The 19,689-nt window shown below is 37.3% G+C and overlaps 1 protein-coding gene across 1 annotated transcript; it reads left to right on the forward strand.

Moving 5' to 3' along the window:
* Window positions 1-1,370: 1,370 nt before the first annotated feature.
* Window positions 1,371-18,829, forward strand: LOC124641605 (CCAAT/enhancer-binding protein-like). The gene is made up of 2 exons (XM_047179752.1): window positions 1,371-2,370; window positions 16,185-18,829. Exon 1 carries the CDS (start codon window positions 1,528-1,530, stop codon window positions 2,359-2,361), a length of 834 nt encoding a protein of 277 aa, XP_047035708.1. The 5' UTR covers window positions 1,371-1,527; the 3' UTR covers window positions 2,362-2,370; window positions 16,185-18,829.
* The last annotated feature ends 860 nt before the right edge of the window (window positions 18,830-19,689 follow it).

Below are 19,689 nucleotides of genomic sequence, written 5' to 3' on the forward strand. Positions count from 1 at the left end.
ATCTTGGACGACCCCTTCCTCTCTTTCCTTCGACCTTCCCTTCCACGATGTTTTTGATAAAATCCAAAAAAAATTACCTATAGAAATCTAACATTAAATAATGGAGGATTACGTTATAGTATTAAGATCAAAAACATATTTTGCTTTCTGAACTGTTTTGCTTTCTTGAAATGCAGATCATGCAAATTCACACTAGTTGCACTGCGTCTTAATTACCAAAATTGCCAAAATCTGTCAAAAATGCTTCTTTTAATTAATTTCTCAAATCATTAATGCGACCAATATGCAACCTAAAAAAATTACCACAAAATTTAATGTGTAACAAATAAAAAGCGAAAAAGAATTGACCTAGACATACAAAACTGACCAAACAAAATATCATAAAATGAAAGTACGACCTTTGTGCTTATTTCCCGTCAACAAAACTGTATCAGGCACCTAAAATTAAAAAGAAGCTCTCCAGAACAAATATACAATAGTTGGAGTTTCTTACTGAATTACAAATAAAGGATTCTTAACTTTTATTTGATAAACACTTCTTGAACTTGTAAAGCTAAAATACAGAGTTTAAAAATAAATTAACAATTCAAGTACAATTTGGTTCGTTGCTCCATATCGCTTGTTCGAAGAATCAATACAATCCGCCAATATTCTTGACAGATATTTTTATTATCGTTAATGATTTTCGACTTGTATCCGTCTCTTCAGGAATTTTATTTGAAACGATAGAGTGAAGCCTGCTCACAAAAAAAAAAAACTTAAATCATGTTTTATTCACCTCAAAAACTTACGACTTTCTAATAGTATTCATTAAGCTATCCAGCTAATTATGATAGAAGCACAACAGTAATTATACGATTACTTAACGGACATCTAATAAGCGCAAGCGTTTAACTAATGAATGACTCTCGGCTAATCACTTCAGCTAGTAGAATATCTATAATGTTATAGTGAGATGACAAGTGTACCTAGTAAATACCATTGTTTTTTTTTATTATAAAAAAACAGTACTATTATCAAATTAATTTAGTACATTTTTTATTCTGCAATCAGTAATTTATTATCTTGGTATCTACTTAGAAAGCACATGCTTACATTTTCAAACTTTTTATAAAACCAAAAATAAATCCCAGCGTCATGTGGAGTATCAGCAATATTGTTGTTATTTAATAGGTACACGAACTCTACTACCACCAGTCCAAGCTTGACACAAAAAACTCTAAAAATAAAACCTTAGCGCACGCGTTAAGTTATCGGGGTAGGCAGCGCGAAACTTTTACCGCGAACTTAGAGCGCGGCTTCAGCGCTTCCTTCCGGGCAACCTTGCGAGGCGTGCGCGGGCGGCGCGCCGGCCAGTCCGCGCCCGACGCCCGCCGCGCCCGCACGCGTCACTCGCGCCCGCCACACGCCGCGACACGCGCACGCGATACCCACGGTGCATGTGCTTTAGTGACGGCTTCTCAGTGCTTTGAAGTGGAGCCACGGGCTACCGGCGCCGCTGGGCCCGTCATAGGCCCGGGCGGCGGGATGGAGTCCCCGCAGATGTACGACGCGGCCGCAGCGCCACCGCCTCCTCCGCAGCCAGACCTCAAAAAGACGGTAGAAGACAAGCGACAGACCTTCCCTCCGCCAGACTTAGACGAGCTCAATGGACAGGAAATCAGTTTGGACTTACAGCACCTCATCGAGGACCAGTTCCGAAGTGAGGAGAGCATGGCCCTCTTCCAGGAGATACTTCCTGGCGGCAAGTCGCCGCAGCCGCGGTACAACCGCACGACGCTGGCGTACATGCCGCAGCCGGTGCACTCGGGCGCGTCCTACGCCCCCGTGCAGCCTAGCCAGGGCCACGACCAGGCGCCCCCCATCAAGGAGGAGCCGCCCGAGCCCCACGACTACCGGCGCTCCGTGACCTGTGCGCAGTACACCGGCCAGTACAACCCTCAGCCGACCGTCGGCGTCAGTGGACCCTACGGCGGGGGATTCACGCCGCTACCTCCTCTGGGAGCTCCTCTCCTCCCTCCGCTACTCAAACACAAGCCTGCTCCAGTGAGGCGCTCATCTGGGAAAGTGCTGGACAAAGGTACAGATGAGTACAGAAGGCGACGCGAGCGAAATAACATAGCGGTGAGGAAGTCGCGTGAGAAAGCAAAAGTGCGCTCCCGAGAGGTGGAGGAGAAGGTGAAGACACTTCTGAGAGAGAAGGAGGTGTTGCTGAAGAGGCTGGAGGCGGTGTCGGGCGAGCTGAGCCTGCACAAGCAGATGTACGTGCATCTGATCAACCTGAACCACCCGGAGATCACGGAGCTGTGCCGCTCCATGCTGCAGCTGGGCGCGCCGCAAGCGCCTGATCACTCACTTTGACCATTATAGGTGAGTACTCATAGTGCGCCTGCATCGTGCTGTGTTGTGTTCTGTGATTATTTGGTGCGAGCATGGAAACTCGTAAATCACACGGTGTAAAGGAAAAAGGTTTCTTGTATTTTATGAGTTCGTTACGCAATTTGTTTATTGTAGTAGTTGAGAGTTGTCGTTCAGTTAGAGTGTTTGATTGTAAACCGGCTGAATTTGGGGCATCGCCGTCTGTGGAACTGAAACGCACGCTGTGTTTGGTTGTATTATGTTATTTTCTTTTATTATTGTTTTATCGGGACTATTCTTGTTGTTTTTGATATTTCAGCTTTCATTTTGTGTTATTGTTTTTCTTTCTATATTCTATCTTGTATTTGTGTCCTAGCTGACTTTCTTCGATAGTGTAATTTGACTTATCGTCTACCCTTATTACACAGTGAGTTAGTGGTTAATTATGACTTTTATCTAGATGATCTGATTACTCTCTATTTAAATGCCCACACTATTGGTTTTGGTTAAAGTGAATTGGGATGGCCTAGTTTTATCTAAGTGTTTGCATATTATCGTGAAGTTAATTCTTGGCTATTTCAAGCACATAGGTACTTACATTCTGTTTGTTTAACTTATGTTTTGCGTTGTTTTCTATCAGTGTACCAAGTGATGGCACAGTTAGCATGTTTATGTTGCAATAATGTCCCGTGTGGTGCAAGCCTAAGTGATAGATTGCTAATCGTCTCTCAGTTAAGTTTTTTCCTTGAGTTGACCGATAAGTAGCGCCGACTACGATGTACATAAACGATGTTCCGACATGCGTCTCACTTGAAATCGATTGATTGATTACTCGTTAAAGTATGTCAAATGAAGAAAGAAGCCATTCATTATTTTGATTGCATTTATTCCAAGATTAGCACACATTTCTACTTTTTTGTGAAAACTCTCTTAAAATCATAAAGTAGGTCCTTCGAGTCAGGATGTTATGATGAAGTAAGAGTAAACTCGTATTAGTAAGATTTTCTGGTCACGTGTTCCTGAAGCATAATGTTTTTTCAAAACTCAAGTTATTATAGTTCGTTTACTATTGTTACGTTAGATTGCACGTGATTTTCAATAATAAGCTCACGTTTCATCTGAATCATTGAGAAAGTTATGTTTAGCATTAGCTTATGGATATCAAAGACGTGGCTCAGTTCACATTTATTTGCAGCGGCGGATCAACTTGTCTCTTGCATAATATTCGTATCATGAGGTACTAGGGTCGCATCACTTCTTAGAAGACGTCTTTGAACTTTACTGCAGATTACGATCTCTGGCTTTTGCAGTACCGTACTGGATTCAAATCTCTATGAAATTTATGACAGCCTGGTATGTTTCCTAACGGTAGCCAGTTTACGTTGGTGGTGCCAGATCCATTCATGCAGACTTAGTATTCATGTCTGACAGCATACTATCAAAGTTGATAAAATTGTTGCTGAAATGACTAAACTGGAATTAAGAAAATTCAAAATAGGTACTTCTATTTAGAATATTGTCAAAAATGATAAAAGGTTCAAAAGAAAAGTTTGCATCTTTATCTAACTCCATAGAGAGAAAAAGGATCGCATTCATTTTGTGAAAGGACCGCGCGACCCACTTCCAGTGTTTATTTTTCCAATCTTACGATGTGATGAAAATCACGCGCCCTTTTAATTATTTATTTTGGTTCTTATTATAATGGATTAAGGTTGAATATTAACTTGAGTCGCGAGTGTAGTAGGCGCTTTGCGAACCAAATGAAGTTACTGTCACTTTCGAAGCGACCATATGTTAGTGTATGTGATTGGGTTACGATATACGTCCATTAGATTATTATCAGTGTGAGACATAATGAACACCCTGTATAACCACACTTCGCAAAACGTTTGGTATCTCTCGGCAGTTGGCTCGGCTCGGCAGGGATAGTCGAAAAAGTATTTTCTCGACAGATAAGGAATGCTCACTGGCACTCCAATCGTTTAACAAAATATCGTCGTGTATGACCGTGCACAAAACATAATAAGTTGACGTAGGTACATAATATCCGTAATCGGTAGCTGATACAAAAATAATCGCACTTCCTTCAGAAGTGGCCTTAACCCTACATAGATAAGTTTCGCGGTATTACATAAATGATAACGTGAATATTTGCAAAAAAGATTATCTTTACTTAAATGGCAATGGCCGAATGATTGCTTTCAGATAACTGCGGAAACTCAACTAAAGCCGAGGAAAGTTACGTTTGTTTGCTCAAAGATTATGTAAAAATAGCCAACGGACAAATACACACTGAAACTGTACAATAACTGTCTCACTTACTCTAATCATGCTTAGGACTGCCTTTTTTGAGAACTAGAATTATATAATTATAGGTGATCTTTGACATCATCACTGATAATTCCTAATCTAATTAAGAAAATAATATTCCAAAAAATAAGATATTTTGATTACTCAATTTTCTTCAAAATATGGTAATTGTGTAGCATACGCGCTACAGATATCAATAATTAATTTATCATAAGCTGCTGCCACGGAGACCTTTGGCTTTTAACATTAACATTGTAAATTATACGAATTTTAATGTATTCCGGCTCTAGCCAATTTGAATTCTAACTTCAGTTCCTTGCTGCCTATATTGTCCTGGTACTTAGGCATTATACTTGGATACTAACTGCACTACCTTGTTTTATGTTGTGACCAAAAGACCAAAAAGCAAGAAGAATTTTGATTAATAAAATGCTTATTATATATTTCGGCAATTTTACAGGATTGAATAACATCCTGTAACATATTAAAAGTGTCCCAAAGGACCTACATATTTCCATCTAACTGCTGCATAATGTATTAATCATTCTATTTTAATAAAAGTTAGAAAATATTACGTAATTAACAAGTTTTTAACTATTTTGAAATTAATTGTTTTCTTTTTTAGTAAGTTTTCCTGTAAGATTTTCAATACTTTAAGTAAGGTTTTCCGTTTTTGTTACTTTATGCCTTTTAAAAACTTATATTGAAATGTTTAATATTTATGTAATGTAAAGTTGACACGATTTCTGTGCTAGATGTGCTTAATTAACGATTTTCTAATATTGACCGCGTTGTGCCTGAGTGACGTCAAGAGTGTGCCGATTATGTGTTTTGTGTGAATAAGCCTAATTGCCGGTTAATTATAGATCACCAGTACCTTTTGTGTTACTCACTTTATTCAATATTGGAAGCATTTTACATCAGGCTTAATAAGATCAGGCAAAAAATCGTCATTAAAAGGGACAGCCTACTCACTATACCTACAGTAAGCAAACTAATTTGTTTTTGTTACAAGAAGTGGACAAAAGCTGTGTATCTGAGAGCGTCGTAGTGAATACATGCGGTTGCTAACAAACTATCTAGGTTACTAAATACATTTGTTTCTTTGCTTCTCACCGTCGCGTTTGCTATTTTTGTTGCTATCGTATAGTTTCACTTAAGTTGAACTCAACTACAACCGACATTATTATCCCTTTTGCCTTTAAATTCAAGGCAAGATTTAAAGGACAACATTTAAAAGTCGAAGGTTCTAATGTTTTTTGTGTGTTTACACGTGTTTCAGTGCCTTTATATAAAGAGAACACAGATCATAGTTTTATTTAGTTTACATTGCTTGATAAGTGATCTTTGTCCTTGAAAATCAGGAAGTAGTAGGAAGAAGGAATCTCATCTCCGAGGAGCCAACCAGGCCAGCATGTGTGTTCAGCATATGTTCGTTAGTGAAGCAGCGTGAACAGTAGTCAACAGGCCTCTTGGAAAAGGAGCATAACTCTTTAGTGCCGGATCGAAATATTTAGTATTCAAATTCGTTTGTGCAAAACGTTGTCTGACGGCGACTTTCGTTTTCACCGATGCGTCATCGCCGCAGGAAACTCTACCTTATCGCCGACAAATTAAGTCACTTTTTGGGCTGTCAAAGTTGAAATTTTCGCCTCTCGTGCCCTACTTAATGGCTTCCGTCGGTTTGACTTGTTGATTTTAACTATTTTATGTTTGCACGCTTATGGAACAATAGTTTGCGAGGTTTTCAATGTATTTGAAATTTAGAAACTGAACACTAGTAGCAGAGTTCAGGCGTAGACGCTAATTACGTAGCTTCCACTTGATAAACTCCGTGTAAAATTTCGGCGAACCGGTTTCCCTCCGCAGTCGGCGAAACTCTGTTGACGTTGTGCGCTCCTGGTACATGACTCGATTCGCTACGAAGCCTTCTTTTCTGTGCATGGCCTTTGATCCTTTATTAAGTTCAAAAGTTCACATTTTCAGTTTCAAATTTTCAACTGGATTTTATGTTGCTGACCCACATGTTTCATTTTATGATATTAATATAGATCCTCGGATAAGTTCTAAAGGCACTCTCTTCTAACTTATGATGACTTATGTGTTCCTAGTGCTTTAGACAACAATGACCTTCCGCGAAGTTTCTTTTTTTAGTTTTCACTTTCTTATAACGGGTTCATTTGGATAGACCTCGATAGTCTTTAATTAAATTCTTCAATTTTGGACAGAAATCCTTGAAAAGCTCTAAAAAGCATAAACCAGTCAAGAAGTTCCAAAGCAAGATTCACGAAATTAAAGTGAAGGTTTATGTTTCGCGAGTTTAATAACAGAATTGTTGGTGTAGGTCGGCAACGAGCAAAACATCTTGTAAACACTGAGTATTGCCGAAATATCACTCAGTTGAAGTTGTAATATAAAACATTCGCGTGGGCGAATCTCAACAAGCTCTACTTTCGCGACTACGCATTCAAGATATCGCTTTCGTATTTAGTTTTGATTTTTGATGTTCACGATTTCCAAAATGTGACCATTGAATAAATCTAGATAGATTGAATTACAATAACGGAATTATAATACAATAATTATTATAACGGTGTTGGAGTATAAAAAAAAATCTGGATTCTTATTTAGAATTTTTCCATAAATTGTAATGTGCGGAATACAATTAAACTGAGATTAGTTAGGTAAGGTGCCTACATAATTTGGATAATTAAAATAACTAAGTCAACAAGCACAATTCATTAATTATTGTAGTGATTAACAAACACCAACATAAAAGCTTGGATTTCCTCGGCTTACATTAGCGCAGTAATGGATTTTCTCACATAATGTTAGGTTGATTAGTCGAACAGATTCGAACATTTGCATTGACATATAATATTTGTGGACGCAAACAGCCTACTGCCTACACTGCGATGAATCAACGGGAGATTAACGCGCTGCGCATGTGGGCGTGAGCTGTGCGTGTGTGCGTGAGCTCGCTTCACTTTCACTTTTTTTCGTTAATATGCCTTTTGTGTTTTTGGATGATGTTATGCTGTAAGGAATCATGATGCACCAACTTATTCTTGGGCTTATATAAAATGAACTTTTGAATGGTCTTTTCATCTATAACTTATGTTTGACTCAGTAACTAAATTACGTCCCACGACAACTTAATTTACCAATATAAACTTGCAGTAACTTTTAACATGACTATGGGCTGTTAAGTTATTATTTTTTCAAGCCAATTTAGATTCTAGAATCCACCAGACATCCGTTTGCAACTTACAAAATGGCTAAGCAGAACAGAGGCCTGCGGTGCCAACCGGCGCGCGCGCCGCTTTGCGCAACCCGCCGTATGTGTGTCAAACGATCGACGAACGACTTATGTCATGCAAGAGAATGTTGCCTTTATTTGTTTTTCTATTTTTATTGGATATTTTTCTATCACACAAAAGTATAAACACAACTTTTCCCATTTTTTTAACATAATGATATAGGTGACTAATATTGATTTCAATTTGTAGAGGTATATGTCAGGTTATGTTATCGGATGTATAAGATATTGACAAGCGGTTGGTTTACGAGCATCGCCTACGACTTACCACGACTGAGTAATATCTTATTCTCGAATTAAATTTACTTTGACGTCTAACAAGAATAGTGTCAAATTCACTGTCTTTACATTGTCTGTTTATTCAGAAATGTATTTTTTAGCTTACAATCAATTTATACGAGCGAAACAATTAATATTCAAACAATAAATCTTTGTACTCTAATTAACACTGTCCTACTTTGCAGAAACACTACAGTAACTTAATTGACCACAAAAATAAATCACAAAAATTCTATAATATAAATATGTTTTTTGTCGTGGTTCAGGTATTGCATGACGCGTCACTCAGGCGCAGGAGCGGCCGCCATGTTGGAAAGTTTTCGGCAATGTCCGGGGAAATCTGTGACGCGCACTATACGATTATATTTGTATACGCCTTTAATTTGACGAACTTAATACTTTTCCTAAAAACAATTTGAATTTTGGCAAAATGACCAATTTAAAGTTTTAGCTTTAAGTAGATCAGAAGAGGAAATAAAGATACTAGTAGATCAACGTTTAAAGCTTGGATTCTGACCTCTTAATTGTACCAGGAATACATAGGACATAGGAGCTTTAATCTCAGAGCTTAGCATCTGGTCCTAGCTCCCAAACAAAACGTAAAGTGTAAGATAAGTAGAACCGGGTCAAGCAGTCAGAAATAATATTTTAGGTATTCAATGTAAGACATACCTCCCATTACACTACAGCAAAATAACTGTCTTAGTCCATACTCCATTCATGAAAACCTTAGCAAAATCAGAGATTTTTCTATGGGAAATCCATGTAAATGTAAAATCAATAAGTCCAAGTGAACAATGTTAAAACAAGATGATTCACGACTAAATATACATTCCACGCTTCAATGAACCAGTGATAAGGAACAGGAAGGACGATAATATTAGTTACAGTTTGAAATAATTCCGTCACACGCGAATTTCAATGGCCTTATTAATTAAATATCATTGCCATAGTTAAAATAGTTCACGATGATAAAACGACAAAGCATAATTACAATTTCAATGTGACCCACATCTGCAACCTAAAAACTCTTATGTACTTCTTCAATCTTTATACCTTCTTTTCATTTCTGCAAGCCTGGTAACTAAAATCTCCAGTTAAATGTCCGACCCGCTGCTGGCCACGTGTTTTTGCTCAGACAATTCCTTGTCAAGTTATCACTTTGTGTTGTTGAAGTAGATAATAAAATAAGCGACTAGCAGCGTAGTTTCGGGCTGATACTTATTTTATTTTACAGTCAAAGAGAGTTCATATGCCGTGGTGGTAAAGCAATTGACTCCAAGCCCTTTCAAGGCCACTTAATGTAGTAAAATAGGTCGCGAGATTGAATGCGATAGGCTATCAACTGGCCGCTTCCCAGTACATGCCTGTGTCATGTAATCAGCGCTTACAATAGGCCTGATGGGCTTTTTATCATCATTGGTTCAGCATTCAGGACTGTTTTACCTTTCTTAACTCTTTTGTCAAAAATTGATGTAGTGATGTGTCCTGAGCTGTTAAGATCCTTAGATTTATTTCGAAGTCTTAGGAATTTTAAGAGTTTCTCAGTATCCCGGAACTGAACCAACTAGTTTTGCTATTAAAGTATTACGTAGAATTTTGTAAGCGAAAATCGATCGAAATTTCCGCAAAACATAAACAGTTGAAACGAATCGAGAAAAATGTTAGGTAAGTAAAACCTTACGGAGTCGAGTTGGTAAGTATTCACGTGGGTTTAGCGGTGACTTTCAGCTACGAGGAAACTGGAAATATTGATCAAGTCTCGACGTTACGAGACTTTTCCTTATGAGCTAACCTCCGGATAGAAGAACCCTTCTTGTTACAAACTGCAATTTACTGCAAATTAGTACAGTTGCAATATTTCCTTCTTTGCTTTTCACCTTTATGATCGAGCTCCAAATTTTTTTATCGAATCTATCCCTACGATCTACTCTTTCTATTTTTGCTTGTTTCCTCTTTCCCCACGCAGCTGGTCGCTAAAACAAAGCAAGCTGAGCTTACAAAAGGTCATAACATTCGCCCACCTGTTCGCGTCACACGATTCCTTTGAGGAGTTCCCGCAGCACTGATCACGTGAGGCGACCCGCCTTCCTTCCCCTAACTGTTATTGTTGTTCTGGACTCAGCATTTCGTAACCTCTTTACAGGGTATGTTTTTTGTATATTTGAGAATTTAAGATGTGAATGTATTTAAAGGTGGTCTAAAAAAACGAAAAGAATAAAAAAAACTACTTTTTTCATCCTATTTATTGATTAATGTAAGATAAGATCAAAAGTCTTGCGATAAATGAACAAAGACCTATATTGCTAAAGTGAAATGTGTTCAGGAAACGCCGAGCAAAACTTATTAAAGATAAGCAGTCGATTGCACATAATAAATCAACAAAAATACGCAAATAAGTCTCGAATAATCCAGTATTTACGAAATGAAATCAACAAGGGCACAAATGTTTTGAAATTTTAGCTTTTTGCTTGTAAACTCTTTGCTGGGCTTCTCTTTGTGGGCTGCCCAAAAGAATTAGTTTCCCCTTGAGCCACGTTTTTTTTGCACATTTCGAGTCACGTGGCTCTGTTTGGGCGCACCACGCTCCGCTCCTGCGAGTCACATGTTCCTCGCTGTGGGACCGAGGGGTCGAAGGTGCACGTTTAAGATATTATTATTTTTTAATGTTTTGGAAACAATAGGCTTTTTAATTTGTTCCGAGTTTGGGCACAAAGTAATGCCGTATTACGGCAAGCTTGAGGAAGTTGTGCACAGGTGGGCAAAACTGTAACATTATTAGATCATTCCTGTGAGGTAATTTCATCACAAACAGTTCTGTTAAACTTTAATTCTCTTTGAGTTTTCACTTTTATTTGTTTACGTATGAAAGTTCCAGTGTTCCTATTTTTGATTTTATTCGGTGATTGTTACTTGAATTTTGTTGAAAAGGGTTATTAGTTTGGTCAACATTGTCTTATTTTGGTCTGATGTCAGGATTCGGATCGTTCATAAATATCTGAGTCATTTTAGCAGTTTTGTTTCAGCACATTTGGTTTGTAAGTGATACACTTATCACTTTGTTCGAACTATTGCATCTTTGACTTTCAGCTTATTATTAAGGAGGAAAGATAAACTTCTGTCTGTTTGAAAATAAGGGTCAACCGATGTTTCCTAAACTTTAACTGATGCTTGTTAGCCTTATTTCTATGTATAAGACGTCAACTATCTTAAGAAGTATTCGCTGCGTCAACAATTTGAAAACCTTTACTACAATTGTAAGTACGCACTCATTCATAGCTGAGTATTTAGGGCACGCAGATAATAATGACACACATTCCTTATCAAATCACTAAACAAACAAACAAACATATCTGATAGATCGCCGATAGATATTTGGGTTCAGTAACGTATAAGTAGATTGCGACTAGAAGGACCGGTGTACAAAATAGATAAACATAGAAAAAAACTTCATCATAGCGAACTTCTAGGTACTAGGAGTGTATAAATGATATGAGATATCTAATAGAAGAAGCGATGATATGACATGCGTAATAGAGGCACTACTCACCTGTCGTAACTATTCCTACATGAACTAGTCTCCTCTTAGCTATGACGCCCTGGTATATAGATACTGTACGAATACCTACTTCTGTGTTTGTTTACTATGCTTTTCGTATGTGTGTAGTGTGTGGTACTTCGTACTTGTAGGCAGACACCAATTTTAAAAAATCATTGTAAAGTATTGTCCAACGCATTCCAAGAGGAAAATATTGTATTAGTCATTGAGTGTGAGAATTCCATCCACTTATCTTTGGTAACATATCTTTAGATTACTTTTACTTATTGGTTGGTATCTGTCGATCCGATTCTTCTAAAGGCGGTTTGTTTGACTTAAAGTTTGGTATATTTTGCGTTTTCAGTTTCCTTTTTTTCGCAATTCTTTCCTACTTTTCTTGTAACGCTTTTATGAAGGTATATCTTATATGAGGTATATGTATTTTCACTGAATATATTATCACAGATTATATAATAGTTACTGATATTATGCTTTGCTATTCTTACACAAAAGGTCAAACGCCGTAGTTAGAAATGCATCAGTGGACAGTACACGTTACGTACTAAGATATGCAGTTGATTTGATATGCGCTGTTTTTGTTCCATTCAACGATATGTTATCAAAGATTTTAAGGAATTTGTCATTGAATAGCAGAAGATCATGTACATACATTGTTTATTTATGAATCACTATGTTTGTATCGTAGTATTTTGTAAGCCTCGTTGGTCTAGCTGTTGCTAGTGCGGCTGCTAAGCACGAGGTCTCGGGTTCGATTCCCGAGTCGGGCCGAAATCACTTTGTGGGTTTTAGAAGACTTTCACAAAGCAGCCCGGAGCCTGGAAGCTGGTGATTGAGACACCCGTGCATCGGAGAGCACGTAAATGTCGGTCCTGCGCCTGATCTCTCTCCGGTCGTGTCGGATTACCGTCCCATCGGGCTATGAGAGTTAAGGAATAGTGAGTGCACCTGTGTCTGCGCAAATGCTCGTGCACTATAATATGTCCTGCGTAGTTGGCTAATCTCCTTACATGAGAACAGCCGCCGTAGCCGATAATCGGCTAGGAGGACATCATCATCATCATTTTGTTCAAGTGTTTTTAGTTATTTTTTTCTTGTCATGTTTATTTAAAAATTGTTTCAAAAATCAAGTTTCGATATTTTTACCAATTCAAATGCGTTAGATAACAAAGATTATCAAAACAGCAATTACTTATATAATTTGAGCAGCATACTTTTGTTCCCCCAAAACATTGACCTCTCAAATCATAACGAGCGTGCGTCCGCATGGCCGGCAGCATTCAAAATGACAATCGGCTCGGTTTGAGCGGCGCAAGCGCCGGTCGGACGCACTTTCACTGCGGGTTCGTGTGCGTGAGCTACCGGAGTGGGCGGGGCCATGTTTTTTTATTAATTTGGCCCACATTTGGGATTCTGTTACGTCAGCGTGCATCGCACTTGCATCGAACTGGATGTAGGAAGCGTCACGCGAATGCGCGCGCGCAGCCAATGTCATTATTGTATAAGTAACGTAATGTGCTGTAAGACTCGTACCGTCGCATGCTTGTTTGTTTACTTTCTGAAATACATGCATCTTGTGCTCCTTTTGTTTATGATGTTCTAGTCAAACTGCATTTGTCCTGAACTCTCTCGTTGATTCATATCGCCGCTGCGTTCGATTTATTTCACGCGCATACGCTTATCTTAAACATTAATAAAAGTTGAGATTGATTTAATTTTCCTTCCTGTTTCTGTTCAGGCCAGTCATATCATATACCAAAACATAGAACCTTGTATGTATAACTTTATGAACCTCAAAACTTACTCTGGGCCTTTGGTCCGCAGACGTGATCACCCGGTTCACATTACCACCTCCATTTCTATCGCTTACCTTATTTATTCTACGTTGTAGAGTTGAATGCATTGACATCAAAAATAATTCTCGTTCCTTGTAATCGCTTAGTAGTAAATATAACCATTTTCGCTTTGTTTGTTTTGGAACTAGTTTTATATCGAGTAGTAGTAGTGTTGTTAATATGCTGTAGTTGAAAGCAAGCCAGATGGTATCTGCTGCTTACCATTCTACTCGGCTTGTGGGAGCACCGGGGAAACATGTCACGATGATGCACTTGATAACTAGTTCCTGGAATTCTATACTTCTACTATTTTATCTTTGGTCTATGAGATACTTTCTACTTAATTCACTCAAAAAGTATTTCATTGCTGTCACTGATTGGTACTTGGAATTAACATGTTTTGGTGTATGTTATCCTGGCAAAGGTACATTATGCGACTGATAATGAGAAAAATATTTGCATGTCTGCCGTTTTCAGCAACTATCGTCGATATTCAGTAATTAACGTATTATGTCGAACACTCGATGCTTCTAACTATGTAACTGAAAATTCAATATGTTTGTATCTATTTAGTGAATCAACCTATTTAACTTGCAACGCCGACATTCAGTCTAACCAGGAGCAACTAAATACAGTACTATGTCGACCTAAATTAATTGATGTGTGCGTCACACACACTGGTGCACTTCACGACTTCACCGAACACAAAAAACTCACAATCTATTTCAGAGGTCACATGAGTCCCAAGCTAGTATCATAAAAAAAATCACACAGTGAGGTCAACGACCCGGCCGCCGAAACGCATCGGGTAATGCACTCGCCGGCGCGGGATACCACGGTATTACTTGCTACTTTGACTTTTGATTGCTTTAATATTTTTATGATCGAATTGAACTGTTGGGCTCTCTGTGTTCCTGGTACTTCGTGTGGAATTCTTTAATGAAGAGACAATATTAATGTTAGGGCTGATTTTTCAATCATCGGTTAACTTCTATCTGAGGAATAAATATGGCGGTTTGACATATTTTCCATACAAAAGCTGTCAAAACGTTAAAAATACTCCTCAGATAGGAGTTATCTGGCGATTGAAAAATCAGCCCTTAATAAAATAAGACGCACTTTGTTCAATAGGTCAACTAAATGTATGGTCACTTCCTAAAAGAATTTAAAACATCCATTGGTGCCTATAAGTTACTAACCATAATGAATTCTAAATTCTAAGACCAGTTGGTTGTCTGTGACACGTCTTTTCCATTAATGAGATTTCCTATGAGATTTAAATCTACTGCACCGATGGTCCATCCATCAGAGTGATCCACAATTGATTGCTTTACTTCTTGTTCAACTTTAAATGTTATTAAAGTAAATAATGTTATATTCTATGTAAAAGTACGGAGGCACACATACAAATAGTACATAACGTTTCATTAACTTTCCACGTGTGAATTGAAAATGAAAATTATGAAAACTCAGTAACTGCACTGAAGGTCAGTTAGGTAATAATCGCTCTGTAGAATATATTGTATATAGGCTTACTCACATTCGTTATATATAAGTTATAGCAGCTGTGAACGTCGGTAACCTTTTCCTATGACATAAGCTTCCTCGACGCGGAGGCGATGCTCATCCGTTGCCTACTTTACAATATTAAGTAACCGAGCCGTTGCTTGATGTACGAAAATGTCGAACACCTATTCTATCTTGGCGAACGAACCTTTTACCATATATCTGCAAATAATTGCGACTATTAAGGAAATTACTTGAGGCAAAGCAATCCATCCTCCACAATAACTTATTTCTGTCTTTCTTCTTTACATACACAAGTTATGAAGTTCTTATCTTCACGATTTGTGAGTCATAAAGACCAAGAATCAGCCCTGTCTATTAACAACACGAAACAATGAAATTCAAGCTTTCTATCCCATTCGAGCTAGTTTCGACAAAGGTAGGGTTGGCGTACATGATTATACTATTACGGTCCTTGTTTAATTGTTGGTCCTTCTGTCCTTATGCTCTGATAAGAGTTGGTGTATTCGGTAGATTCTATAGTGCTGTCACCCAAGTCAGAACAATACCACATAATGATGATCTAAAAGAATCCGTGCCAATGTTGAATAGTGTTATTAGTGTTGACATTTCGCACGTCCCACTTTCTACTAACATTCAACTTCAAAAATGAGTGTGACGTAACAATATTAGTGGGACATTGGGTCTTGGGGTCTTATGTAAGCTGAATTTGGCGTTGCATAACCTGTGAAAGTCGGTCGGCAAGCTTCCGTGGTGACGCAATGCTTCTCAAGTGGTGGCACACTTGTCTGGACCATGAAACCGTTTTTAAACGATTTGGTTGCGGTCATGTGAACATTGAAAGTTGTTTTTGGGTTAGGAGTCTATACTTCAGGTTGCAACGTGATTGAACAGATTTTTTTGGACCTATGAGGAAAATTATACTTTTATTCATAAGAGATGCTTGCCTTACATAATTATTTGTATTTTGTACTTATGTGTATTTTTCTGTTTGTTCCAGATGGTGTAAAAATCGGCAAACCGGCCCGTGTGATACTGTGCATTAACTAAACTTAACAAAAAATGTGACGCCTCTATTTACTAAGTTTAGTTAGCAGAATTACTATGTGATTTTTACAGTTTACTTTTTTATAAATATACACGGATAGTTTAGATTTTAAGCTAAATAACGTAAGATTAGAAGAATACGTAACGAAACATAGATGCATACGATTGTACTAGATACGGTCGACTCGTGGCGTAACTCGTACACGTTAATATTTAATTAACTTACGGTTTTAACTTTATTTTTGTGGAAAGTTTTCAAATAAATACAAGTTTTTGTATCGCGGTGACTTTTGCCGCTGGAGATTTTTTTTGACAACAGTACAGCCGGTAGGGTTGTCAGAGGAACTTGTTTACGTGTATAATTTAAAATGTTTTATTATTTATTGAAGTATAGTATATCTATGTGCTTACGTGTTGTTATAGTCTTACGTGCAATACCTATCATCTGACGTTAGTGGCGCGTCCCGGCCGCCAAGAAGTGATCTCAAACGTAGGCAGGGGCGCTCAGCGAACACGATCACTGCCATTGTTGTCTCGAAAATGTACTCTAAAATCATTACAGTAAAGTCTAAGTTTACTTAAAGGCTGCATCATAGTTTTCGTTTGTTCATTGTCATGATATTCCATCACTTTTCATCGACTTCTGTTAACATGACACCCCATTAATGAAGATGTCGTTTCTAAAATTTTTGAAGAAAAAAAACTGTTCATGAAATGTGAAGGATAAATATAAAAAAAAAAACTTAAATAAAAAACCTGTTGATTTCACGCATGAATATTAACTTGTTAACTGTGTCTATTCCTTATCCTACACATTAGGTCCACTGGAGGTGAACGACATCTGAAGACATTCATTAAACTCATACAAATACGACTGATCAGATTGTATACCTTGAAGACAATAATTATTTGATGTTTTTCTTACTTTTCGTTAACAATTATGATAGTTTACTGTAATATATAGAATAGTATAGAGTTTTAATGTAAATTGGTTGTATATAATTTTGAATGAGTAATCAAATATATAGTTATACATAATTGTAATTGTTTTCCATAACTCCTTGAGCGCGTGCTCAGGACAGGCGAGTACTGCGATATGCTGAGTACTGGTTACTGCAATGTTGGTTCGTATTCGCCTGTTCTGACGCAAAATTTTATTGATTGTTGAGAAAAACAACTATTTTTCTTATTAAAATATTTAATGTGTACATAATGTGTAGTAGGCGTAGCGCTAAGCGTTTAGGTTTAATGTTTCTTTGGGTTAATATTATTTGTTGAGTCTAAAATTTTTATTCCTATTAAAGTACCTTTAACTTCTTTTTTGTTAGATATGTTTCTTGTCTACTTACTTTAAGTTTAAGTGATGTTTAAATGATAAAATCATGATGTATGTCGGCGTCGCCTGGAGGCAAGTACAAGGAGTTATTTATGTTAACATACTTATTGATGTAAATGTTGCGCTACTTAATATTGTTTAACGGTAGCTACAAGCACGGGTTACAGGCTGCTGCTCACATTATACTAATTATACGACAAACGCAAACAACAACACTGAGTGCCAACCCTCACGCAGCCAAATAAGTAAAACGGATATTTTGTAATGTGATTTTAGCTGAAGTCGGGGATGGCAGTCATTGTCAAACGGGTCTCGAAACACATAGTTACCAGATTGAATCCTACATGTAATAATGAATATAAGAGAAATGGCATCTACACACGTCGAGTTTGTACATTTCATATTTTATTAAACCGTATTTTAATATAATCGCTATTTCTATACACATGCGTATTTTTATAAACTAACTTTTCATAAAATTTTGCAAACAAACTTATTTATTATAACAATTTTGAATAATATATTTATTTTTCACAATTATTTTTACAAAATCTATATTTATATGTTGTAGGTAAGAATGTTGTGTGTAGACGTCATGATACACTATAGTCCGTCCCGTTTTTACCTGCTTTTATTTAAAATAAATGTAAAATAAGCCTACGCACGAAATATCTTTCAAATACTTGTGTAAATTAAGAAATTATATGTACTAGACATTGGCTTCAGTTCGGAAGTACTAGCTAGACGTAAGTACGACAGCTCGCAGTGGGCGCGCGGAGGGCCGCTAGTTTCACTTGTTTTCTTATGCTTGATGTTAAAAAAATGTTGTTTTTATTTTTAAAGTTTTTTTCTACGTCTCGTCCAGATGGTGCTACAAGATCAAATCTTTCTATACTTCTAGAGCCAAAGACTATTGTTTTTCCTTAATATTTTGTTATTGTGCCCGACAGTGTTATATGTCGATAGAAATGTAAATACGATATCAATGCAAGCAATTATTGCACAGACAGAAGTACAGAGTTGAATATTTTTACAAGTTATATTTCTATCAACACATAACGAATATTTTTATACTATTTTGGAATGATTTTCGAATATTTGGAACGATTTGGATCCTACTGTACATGTCGCTTTAAAGTCCTATTAGGAAGGAATGAGGCCTTGGTATATTTCTCTGACAATAATGCTAGTGGTTATAAAACCACGTAACTTCGATGTTATAGGTGCAATTAAATTTAATATATACCTATTTAATAGAAAAATATTCGTTTTTTTTTCTTTGACAACCCTATCTTGTACAATCAGCATGAAATTATTTAGTTAAATATTTCACATGTGACTGTTCTTCATTACTTCAGCAACGTTGTTCCTAACAGCCCCTCTGAACAACCTGCATGTAATATTATACAGTGACCATACAATACCTTCATGTTGAAGACCCGTATCTACAAGAAAAGCAGATTCAACAAGTGATTCAATTGTCGGCTCTGCACAGCTGGCTATGTGGGATCAAAATGTGATAGTAAGTATTCCCTCCTTTTTCTATGCAGGCATTGCTGTTAAGGAAAGATGATATGTTAAAGAGATCGAAAAGAAATCATGAAATAAAAATCTACGAGGGCCAAAATTTTTAATGCTAACTGTGGATTAAGCCAGATTTTTAAGATTTCCTTGACGACAACGGGTCTATTCTCAAGTAATCAACGAAAGTAGGAAACCAGTAGGTATACCCTAAAACTAATAGGAACTATTATATCCATAAATCAATTGTGTCCCAAGTCAGCTTGGACTGCAATAGTGTGCATAGCTCAGCAATGAATAAGACCTGTCTAGATGTGTCGAATGCCTTGGCATATCCGGTGCCAATTGCAAGCTGGCCCAACACGCCAATAAGCTGGCCAATGTTTGCCGCGGGTTGGGGGATAATTTTCTATTCTATATTTGTAAATAAAGGCGTGGCAGCCTGATAAATGTGTTCATCCAAGGTAGGTCAAGATTAATTAATTGATAAAAAATACCTTATGTCCTATACCTATGAAATGTCTGTCCTTTTAAAAGCACGTACAGTGGTAGGATATACTACGAAAGGGACTAAGAAAAGGTATACTAACCTTTTAGCCTT

This window comes from Helicoverpa zea, chromosome 22 (genome assembly GCF_022581195.2).
Source record: "Helicoverpa zea isolate HzStark_Cry1AcR chromosome 22, ilHelZeax1.1, whole genome shotgun sequence".
NCBI classification, from domain to species: Eukaryota; Metazoa; Arthropoda; class Insecta; order Lepidoptera; family Noctuidae; genus Helicoverpa; species Helicoverpa zea.